Below are 10771 nucleotides of genomic sequence, written 5' to 3'. Positions count from 1 at the left end.
TTTTACAGTGTGGTATTAGCTTCATCCTTTTAATGTAACAGTATTTTTACTGTGTGGTATTAGTAGTTTTACTGTAACAGTATTTGTTTACCCCTACAGTAACAGATACTTTTATTGTGTTGTATTAGTACTTACTGTATTTTTACAATGTGGTATGATGTGGTTGACATTTGATCAAGACGTCATATTTATTCCACTAATTTGCTCTGATTTTATTAGATCTTAATCACATCTGCTTCACACAGCCTGCTGCTTCCATCTAGTGTCATTTGGTGTCAGCCGACTGACATCAAATACAAATGCTAGAACTAATACTAACTAAGACAATGTAGAAATGTGTTTACATATAGATATTAAATGTGAAGCCACATGGTTTTAAAATGACAGATTAACATGAGGTCATGTTAAATGTGGCAAAGAGTGGCCAGATTAAAAATAAATAAGAGTTTCACCAAAGAAGTGAAGCATTTATGCTTTTCATATGGACAACACAACATATATAATGTGTTTAATAATACTACTTGTATTATCAACCTATCACTGCATGTTGTGGGGTTTTTTTCAGTAGCAGGAAAGCTGTTAAATACTGATGTAGTTGTAATATTTTTCAAGTCATTTAAACTGTAATTAAAATACACTTCATATATGGTACTGAACGTTTAAAACAGTTAATAAAATTCAGTAAATAGTAAAGCTATCTGCTTCATTACTTTAATACTTTAATTTACTTTCAGATATGTTCAGATGAGTGATCTGGTTTCCATCCTCTTTAAACTTTAGTTGTTGTTTTTTCTTCTTTTATGGCAACTGGCAGGACGTTTACCTGCTCATTAAGATCAACTGCACACGTCTTCAACTTACAAGGAAAGTGGGATTCATCGTTATAAGAACACATCCATCCATCCATTGTCTACCGCTTATCCTGTATTCAGGGTCGTGGGGGGGCTGGAGCCGATCCCAGCTGTCATTGGGTGAAGGCAGGGTTCACCCTGGACAGGTAACCAGTCTATCACAGTGCCGACATGTAGAGACAAACAACCATTCATGCTCACATTCACACCTACGGGACATTTAGAGTAATCAATTAACCTATCCCCCATAAGAAAACAGTTAGGAATAATTATTAGCCATGAAAACCAAATTTAAGAAAAAACCGAGGATGATATCGTGAATGAGACCCAATAATCATCTTATCTTGTAGACCGACTGGACAATCAAAGCATGTATTGGCAGAAATGGAATATAATAGGAATAAGTATGTTTTCTTTTGTGTATAAACTCTTTAAAATAAGATGAGGGTCCAGAGTCGAGGCTCTAAGGATGGAGGGTTTTGGAAGCACAGAAGACCTTGAGGCATTGTGATGAATACATTTGACTTGACTTAAAAATGAAACAGAAACAAAAGACAAACAGTGAAATAAAAATAGTACATTTTATATACATTTATATTAAGATGTGGGCCTGAAATAAAATGATGAAACACTAAACACAAGCAATAAAGCCAACGACATGAGAAGGCACCAACAGTAGAGTGACAGCTTAATGAAACAGGCAACCACAAAGAGCATGGGAGACAATTGAACCTACAACCTTCCGACTGTGAAGCAGCTTCTCCTTTATGCTATCTACCATGGAACCACTTTAATAGGAAGTAACACAAGTACTTTGTTTTGGGGAAGATAACATCATGGTTTGTCACATAGTTTAAAATATCTCCATGTTGGCTTTACATTTCTCACAGAAATGCTCGCGTCCTTTCATCTCCTCCTCGTGTTGTCTCTCCTGTTTGGTTGTATTTTCTTTTTTCGTCTTTTGCATTAATCGTCCCAAGGATGGTCCAGCGGTTCAGAGGTGTGTTTCAGAAAGAAGGTTCTGCAGAAACTCTGAGTATGTTAACCCTGAGAAGAGGGGTACTCTTGAGTTCTCCGTTCAAGAAAGAGGGTGAACTCAACCTTTAGATCAGTTACCATAGTAACTGACTCTGTGAACCTAACCTGCTCGCTGGCAGGTTTTCTTCAACAAACCAGTGTTCAGATGAACAGATTTCCGCCTGAAATTGATCCTCACATTCTGAAACCTTTTCATTATCTTCCCAAGCTTCTCTCTCTTCTAAAATAACACACTTCGAGACCTTGTTGTGGATCCTGGTCTCTCATTGAGACAGGGGGGTTCAGGATGCAACCCAATCTGCAAAGATCTACAACTTTGCATCTGTAATGCAAATTTCCCACCGAACAAGCAGGTGAGAGTTGCATCCTTACAGTAAATGAAAACATTACAGGAAAATATTTCTGTAATCCAATTATAGAATATTTTCACAGATATATACTAACAGTTTTTACTGGAAAATATATTTTAACATTTGGACCCAAAGGCAAGAGGAAGAGGAATGATGTTCAGATCGCAGTGAAATGCCATCAACATGGTTGTTGTCAACAATAGCTTCAGTAAATGATTACAGACAACATATATATTGAAGCAAACTGCTGATTTCCATTCATTCTTGATTCTTGACCTAAAAATAAACTGGTATGTTATTAAATATACATTTTCATGTTTTCATATTGTTTAGATTTGAACGGTGAAGCAGTGAGTTACTACAGCCACCAGAGGGCAGCAGCCTAAAGGCAGCAGCAGGAGGTACAGCAAGGTGATATACACTTTGTTTTTGTTTTTGTTTTTAAATTAAACGAATCTATATTTTATTGTGTCTTTGTCAACTAATCATATTGAAAATATCAGCCTGATGTCATAGAACATGTAAGATGTGCTGATACAAAATTCAGATTGACCTCATCAAGTGTTTTGCATGACATGTATGATACAAACATGCAGTGATGGAAGGAAACAGGTAAAGTGCGAATTGTACTGAACAAGTGTAGTGGAATAGCAGGCTTTTAGTTGTGATGTACAGAAGCAGCAACAGAAACACACTGAAAGACACTGGCTTTGGATAGATGAAGGAACACAGAAGGCCAGAGGAAGTCGTTGGTATAATAGTTCATATGTTTAACTGATTAATCGAATGGCTCATTAATATGCATGATGATCTGTTTTACAATTTCTTTGGTAAAATATTTTTTGTTGTTTCATTTGAATGTTTTTTCCTCTCATTTTCATTCATCGTTATCTTTCTCTTTAATCGTTTTAAAAATATATTTGATTTCATTGGATTTCTTTCATGACTTCATCACTGACTGAGCTAAGTTCCCGGAACTTCGTGCCTCTGCATCATTTACTGTTAGAACCGGACCACCCTCTTATATCACCGCTTCACTACACATCTGCGGAGTAAAATAGTTCCCCGTTTAAAACTCATTTCTGCATGTTTTCCGCATTCATTAAATTAACACTTGACAGTAACAAGTGTAACGCAACAATGATCGCGCTCGTGACGCATTTTAGTTTACTTCGGAACTCACATTTGGCGCGGTAAGTAATTGTGACGTGTACTGCTGAAAGGGGGGGGGGGGGGGGGGGGGCAGAGTATTAAATGTCTCGAGAGCAGCAGCTGGCGATGATTCACGCGCCGAGACTGCTACGCAGGACACCAGCGGAGTACTGAAGTCGCGTTGGTCGCTGTTATCGATTATTGATTGAAAGAGAGCGCTTTTCGACCCACGGGTTCCAGCGGATGAAAACTTCACCTTGACTAACAATACTTTTGGATCTTACTCCGTTTCCGTTCCGTCAGGTTTATTCTGGAAGACATAACGGTGAGTTGTAGCTCCTACACTTAGTTCGGCAACAAGCTGTATTTTGATAGCTGTTTTTGTGCGACTCCTTTATTTTTCCATAGCTTAGTTGTAGTAGATACTTTGTCCAAGCTGTTGACTGAAGGCTGCTAGTTAAATATTCTGAGCATCAATAACTCACCTGTCAATATTTGGTTCAGGTAAATGTTTCCCCTGTGTTGTCATTAAATGTGACGTAATGAAAGTGTCGCACCTGCAACTCCTATCTGACAACACCTGAAGCACGGAGCCGCATTTGAACATTAACGCTGCTCTTTCTGAGTAGTTTAATTCTTCTAGCCGTTTCCGTCCACGTGAACAACATAAATAAAGAGCTGTCGAGAATTCTGTCAACCTATTACACATTTTTACTTTTCAAATTGACCCTTTTTGGTGGGTTTTTAGATGCCGAATTGAGTGTTGAATAATCATTTTGATTTGGGTCATATTTCATCGTTTTAACTTGGACCACACACAAAAAGGAAATAAATTGTTGTTGTTTTAAATGAAGCTTTGTGGGCCTGTGGTACTGGCCATATTTGCCTGCAAATTCTAGTTGTACATAAACACATGGAATTTCATGACCCACAGGTTAATAACACCCAATGTTATCTATTTAAAAAAAAAAAATACAACATATTCCTTTTACCAAATTTAAAAGTCGCCCCCTGTTGATGAAGGGCAGTCAGATGAGTCACATTTTAAAGTGATGATGAGAATAATGTTTAATAACGGTTTCGTTCTTTAGTGGAGTCATCTCGATTTCCTAAAGTTTGTGTTGTGATGACATTTTTATGTTCATGGAGAAAATAAATGTTCATATTTGTGAATGCAGGTTTCTAAAGTCTCCTCTTGTATTTTTGTGAATTATTTATTTTCTATTATAGAACACAGGTAAGATTTAAACCTGAGAAGCCAAAAAGTAACTTATTAATTACATGGTTACTTTGTATTGGCTTTTATATAATCCCACATTCAACACCTTTGCTTCCATATCGTCATCTTCCAATCTGACCAATCCTAACCTCATGTCTGGTCTCCAAACAGGCAGCCATAATGCCGCCGGTGTTGACCATGTCCAGCGGAAACTACGATTACGACTACGACACAGTCCAGCCCTACTTCTTGGATGGCGAGGAGGACTTCTACTTGCCGCCACGCAGCCAGCTCCTCCCGGGCCCTGACGAAGACATCTGGAAGAAGTTTGAGCTGCTGCCGACACCCCCCCGCTCCCCGAGCCGGAGCCCCTCCTCGCCTGACGTCCCTCTCTCTGCCGCCAAACACCTGGAAGCTGTGTCTGATCTGCTGGACGAAGACTGCAACCCCTCGTCAGCCTTCCTCCAGTCTTTCATCATCCAGGACTGCATGTGGAGCAGCAGCTTCGCCGCCGCCACAAAGCTGGAGAAGGTGGTGTCCGAGAGGCTGGCCTCGCTCCGGGCCCGTCGGGACTCCCTCGCAGTCAACAGCATTAACTCCATCGCAGGTGGAGCAGCTGACCAGCAGGCGGGCAGCTCTCAGGTGAATACGGGGTACCTGCAGGACCTCCACGCCGCCGCGACAGACTGCATCGACCCCTCTGTGGTGTTTCCTTACACCTCACTGAGTGAGAAGAGCTGTGACGGAGCAGCGACGGAGGCGGCATCAGAACTGTGTCTGGACTCGCCGCCTCTCAGCAGCAGTGACAGTGAATCAGGTGGGGAGCAGGCTTTTATTTTGAAGGAGTTTCAAAGACTCAAAGGCTAATTGTGGTTTATTACAACTCCGGTCTAATTTTTCTCATTGCTGTCAGTTTTCTCATCGTCATCACTAATACTCGGTCTTTAATATTTTACAATCCATTAATGTATAATAACCCCTGAAATCCCTCCTAAAAACCTAAAAGTCGAGCTGAAAAAGCATTATTTAAGTTCTGTATGGTGACATATTTCTGAGTGAAACGGGATAGGAGGCGGGACATAACGTTGGGAGGAATTTGATGGTTGACATAATCATTTATTATTCAAACCAAACATGAAACTAATTATCATCTCATGTCAGTTTGACTGCAGGCTCATTTGTGTTGATTAGTTGTTAGCTGCGTTCGAGGCACCAGAGAGAAGGGAGAAATTACCTCCATGTAGACACCAACAAGGTTTCACCCATCATGGCTGAAAAAATACTATTGATACTGAGATGCTCATTGAATGTCACCAAGCTGTGGATCGAGCAAGACACACATCGGCTGGTTTACTACAGCTGGATGAACCCGAAATAAACTATTTAGCTGTGATTTAATAGCAATAACCCGATCAAAAAGGATGCTGAAATAACTTCATAATCATAGTGATTAGTGAACAGTCTAACGTCATGACTTGTTAGGTCTGTCTGTTAGACGACAAGCAAAAAACTTCTAAAATGCTTGTTTTCAGAATGGAGTCTGGTTGATGGATGCTAGGCTATGCTAACATCATAGCTGCTCCATCAACACTCCAAATAAGGTCATCTAGACATGAATATGGCAGAGATCTTGTTGTTTGGACCACAGACAGTCTCTGGTTTCTCCACATAGTCTGGTCTGGTCTATCATAGACCTCTGTGGGACCACAGGCGGTACGATATTTGAGATTTCTGATTCTGAGTGACGACAGGAGGAGAATCTCAACGCTGATTGGCTTTAGAAACAGCCTGATGCAAATGTATCGCTCATATAAAAATATTTCAATGAATAAGCGAATGACAGATTTCATGTCTTTGTGTTGACTTTGTATGCAATCGCACGGCGTGAAGACTGTGCTTCACGTTTGGTGTGAACACAGAATAAGGCGTGCAAAGCAAATGTACACAGGGACGGTGAACCCTAAAAGTTCAAAAAACAGCAGGAGTATAAATGACGCTTTTGGTTTCACACAGTGCACTTACTCCAGAATGCTTCCTTTGTTTTTCCACAGAAGAGGAAGAAGAGATCGACGTGGTGTCGGTGGACAGGCGGAAGGCGTCACGGCGATCAGACAGTCCGGACGGCTCCCCGCTGGTCCTGAAACGCTCTCACATCAACGTCCACCAGCACAACTACGCCGCCCAGCAGCCCTCAGCGACCCGCCAACAGCCCACTGGCAAACGGGTGAGGTCGGAGAGCAGCTGCAGCCTCGCGCTGAGGCAGAGTGGCGGCCGGCGGTCCTGCAGTCCCCGGTCCGACGGAGACGACAACCATGACAAGCGCAGGACTCACAACGTGCTGGAGAGGCAGCGCAGGAACGAGCTGAAGATGAGCTTTGTGGCTCTGAGGGACGAAATCCCGGCGGTGGCCAACAATGAGAAAGCGGCAAAAGTGGTGATCCTGAAAAAGGCGACGGAGTTCATCTTTGAGATCCAGGAGGACGAGAGGAGGCTGCTGGCGAAGAAGGACGAGCTGAGGAAGAGGAGCAGAGAGCTCAAACACAGACTGGAGAGGCTGAAGACGTTACATTAATTGTTTAGTAGTTTTCATAGTCGTTTATGTTTAATTTTATGTTTCATGTTACAAACTGACTTCAACAAGCATCGCGTATGAATAATAATTTATTTAGTATAAAACATAATGTAGCACAAACTAGAAGGACTATTGTGTTCCTGCTGTGCTGGTAGCTGGTCTGTAATCAGCAAACTTGTTTGTATTTATTTTATTTTTATCCAAAACTTACATTTTACATTAAAATATATTATTCTTAACATCTTTTCAGGAGAAATACATTTATATTCAGCATCTGATAACTATGATCAACCATTTTATATTTTCATCACTCAATCTTGAAATGTTTTCTTTATTTTTCAAACTATTTATTTTATTCACGAGAGGAGGTACATCAGAAGCATCTCTTCAAAATAAAAGCCCGTCAGACATTACGAAGTTACAGATGGTGTTTGATTGGTTTGTCTTCACATGGAAGTTGAATGTTTAAGGCAAACTTGACATCGTAAACTATTTCATGTTTTAATTTGTCATGACTTCTAATGAGCGCCTGGTCTTTGTGTTAGAAGCCAGAGGTCAAAGGTCACAGAGGAGATTTGTGGCTTCAACAGCCTTTTATCCGGGGGAAGAGTTGAGTTTCTGCCTGTAGAGTTTATTGTGATATCTGAGGACGAGTGATGCGATACATTTTGGCTTCATCTAAAGTGTAGAATGTGGAAACAAATGTTGTCTTGCGGGACGGTTTCATTGGCTAAATATTTCAGAGATTGTCTGCTGACTTCTGTCCTCGGTTTCGTTTCCTCCCTGAACTCTGAGAAACCAGGTGAAAGTTGAGGCAAATCTTTCTTGGCATGCAAAATTATATTTCAGATTGACACATCATATGTGTAATTTCAGACAGGATCAAAAAGATTTTTTTTCTGAAATCCCATATGGTCCACCAGAAGGGACAGGACTTACATACAACACTACACTGCTGTCCCTTTTACTCCTATGTTTATTTCTAGAAGTCAGAATCATATATTCAGCTGTCTACATGCTTTTGGCCATGTAGGGCAGGTGTATTGTGTATTGTAGTTTAAATCATCTTTGACATTTAGTTAATCAGACTGAAGTTCTGTTAAACATTTTGACACTTTTCTATTGAATTAAAGACCATACCATCATATCCAAGCACCAACTCATACCGACATACTGTCCTCCTGACTGAACCACATCACTCATTTCTCTCGCATGCCAATAAAATGAATAAATAGATAAAAAAGAAGCTGTGGATGAGTCACAGTCACTCTGCTGAGTCATAGCAGTCCGGACCACTGAGTCATGGCGATCAGGGATAAGTGGGTCGAGGGATTTCCTGTTTCTGAAACCTTCTTACTGTGTGTGAACACAGACTGTGTGTCAAACTACTGTCTGAGCTCAATACACCCAAATTTCACTGCGTTTTAAAATATCCACTTGAGGCCCAGGTGTCCCCATACAGATGGAAAAGTGCTCTCAGGTGTCCACTTAGAGAGTGATGGACTCAAAAGGTGTACAATGGACTTCCAATTTGTATTCTGAAAAAGAGCCTCCGATATATTGCTAAAGGTATTTTCTCACCTGCCATGATGACTCACATATGACCTTAAGTGACATCCGATTCCTAATATGACGTGGGTCCACCCTTTGCAGCTATTGAAGCCTAATAGGCGGAGTTTCAGGAGCAGGTCCACACCTCAACAGCGCCAACTTCCGCATCTCTATAAATAGCCACCTGACCCTCTCCTCCGCTTCGCTCTCGTATTCTGCGCTCGCTCTCGTGTTCGTTCACTCTCGTGTTCGGCCAGAGACGAGAGCACGCGACTTCGCCTCAAGCACAACCAAACTTTCGCATGAGCAAACACCAGCTTTGGCTCACCTCGCAGCTTAACTCACCTCACCACGGATTTCGTCTCTCCATCCCCGTCCACCGACGATCCTTTCCATCGAGATCGGGACCATAATCCACCAGAAGCCGACGCCACCTCCGTTCCCGAGACCCCGACTTCAGTGGCGCAAACGACGTCCAGGACGCAAGCGACTTTGAAGAAAACCAACTCCATCTCATCCACGGTCAGTGTTCCGCCTAGTTCATCCCTTCTCAACAGTCAAGACTACCATAGCTCGCCAGACGAATCCTCCGCGTCTCCCAGCCCACCTCCTTCAACAGCTAAGAGAGGACGAGGAAACTCACGGACAGAACGTCGCTGTCGCCGGAGTTTGCCGACCCCTTCGCCTCCGAACATCACTCCAGCCTCCCGCCATCGTCCCGACAACACCGGCAGAACAACTCGCCGGTCGCAGCGTCACCACGCTCCAGTGAGATCCCCCAACCAGTCTCCATCTTCAAAGAATCCATCCATCCATCCATCCAAGACGCCAAAAGACGTTCCATCGATCGGACAATAAAGCAAACTCCACACTCGTAGCCGCTCGTTCCGTCAACACCAGGTCGCTTCCGGGTGACGTCATCACGCACACCCGTACAGGCCGTGACGTCGACGCTCTTCTTAAATGGACATTACTGGTACAATTCGCTTTCACTGTGTTCACTTTAGACTCGTACTTTTCACCGAACCCATATAAATCACCGGTCGTGCTCATTAGCACAGTGTGACTTTTCAAACTGTTGCGTGGCACCGGCCCGCCCGCGGGCCGTTTTGCACTAGTTTTGCATTCATTCCATTTAATCGTATATTATTTCAAATGTGTCTGCGTCATATTATACATCAGTTGAAAGCTGCGAGTCTCGTGAATCGAACGAAACAAGCCGTTTTAGGCTCACGGAAACGCATCAAAAGCAAACACAGCAGGCGCGCAAAAAAAATAAAATAAATAAAAATAAAATAAAATTAATTAAATAAATAAAAAATAAATAAATAAAAAATAAAAACCCGAACGCCTGAAGGACAACACTCAAACACGATTCATATTACATTTCCGTAAGTCCACGTCAGAGACAACTGACCAGTAAGACTCGGTTGCTCGAAAGTTTAACTTCCGTACGGGGCAGTCCCAGCCCAAGAAGATAAAATGTATCCAGCACCAGGAAACGAGGTTCGTTCCGACCGAGATCTTGCGGGAGCCCTGCCATTCCGAGCCCAGGCCCGCCATACTTTACTGCGGCCTGAACAAATTCTATATTCATGAGCTGAAGATTTCTTCGGTTTATCCTTGGGCTTCCAACAAAAGAACCGGGGGCTAATAGTACCATCAAACACAGCCCTAAGAAAACAAGAGCAGTAGCAAAAGCAGAGACAGAGATCCTCTGCCACCACTTCTCGTCATCTCTACATTCCAGAGGGAGCGCCCAGACGGATTCCAGGACCCTCCAACTTCCATCAGGATTGTCATCATCAGCCATCCAGTTCCAGCCGTCACCGCAGCTAACCTTCGCGGGGGCTCCTGGCACCGGGATGCCAGCGCCCCCCTCGCCGCTTTTCCAACAACCACAGCAGCCCGTTTCAGCCGGGGCTCCTGGCACCGGGATGCCAGCCCCCCCGCCGTTTTTTCCAACAACCACAGTAACTCGTTTCACCCGGGGCTCCTGGCACCAGGACACCAGCGCCCCCCACCGTTTTCCAACAAC

At 42.8% G+C, this 10771-nt stretch overlaps 2 protein-coding genes across 2 annotated transcripts in view; one reads left to right on the top strand and one right to left on the bottom strand.

The window, feature by feature from the left end:
• The window catches only part of LOC311012962 (uncharacterized protein), a 324166-nt gene that overhangs the window by 178035 nt on the left and 135360 nt on the right, over nucleotides 1-10771 (bottom strand). The gene's annotated exons all lie outside the window — the stretch shown is intronic.
• On the top strand, nucleotides 3517-7603 carry LOC311012337 (transcriptional regulator Myc-A-like). The gene is made up of 3 exons (XM_084007748.1): nucleotides 3517-3716; nucleotides 4782-5427; nucleotides 6662-7603. The coding sequence occupies exons 2-3, from the start codon at nucleotides 4791-4793 to the stop codon at nucleotides 7180-7182; spliced, it is 1158 nt and encodes a 385-aa protein (XP_083863874.1). The 5' UTR covers nucleotides 3517-3716; nucleotides 4782-4790; the 3' UTR covers nucleotides 7183-7603.

This window comes from Eutrigla gurnardus, assembly GCF_963514095.1.
Source record: "Eutrigla gurnardus genome assembly, chromosome: 4".
In the NCBI taxonomy this organism is placed as follows: domain Eukaryota; kingdom Metazoa; phylum Chordata; class Actinopteri; order Perciformes; family Triglidae; genus Eutrigla; species Eutrigla gurnardus.
Note: the sequence above shows the minus strand (reverse complement) of the source record. Positions and strands in the feature narration are given on the sequence as shown.

Bases quoted from the DNA above. Each gene is read 5' to 3' on its own strand.
- LOC311012337 (XM_084007748.1), top strand. From the start codon at position 4,791: ATGCCGCCGGTGTTGACCATGTCCAGCGGAAACTACGATTACGACTAC. The intron at 5,428-6,661 runs GTGGGGAGCAGG...GTTTTTCCACAG, and splicing joins CAGCAGTGACAGTGAATCAG to AAGAGGAAGAAGAGATCGAC.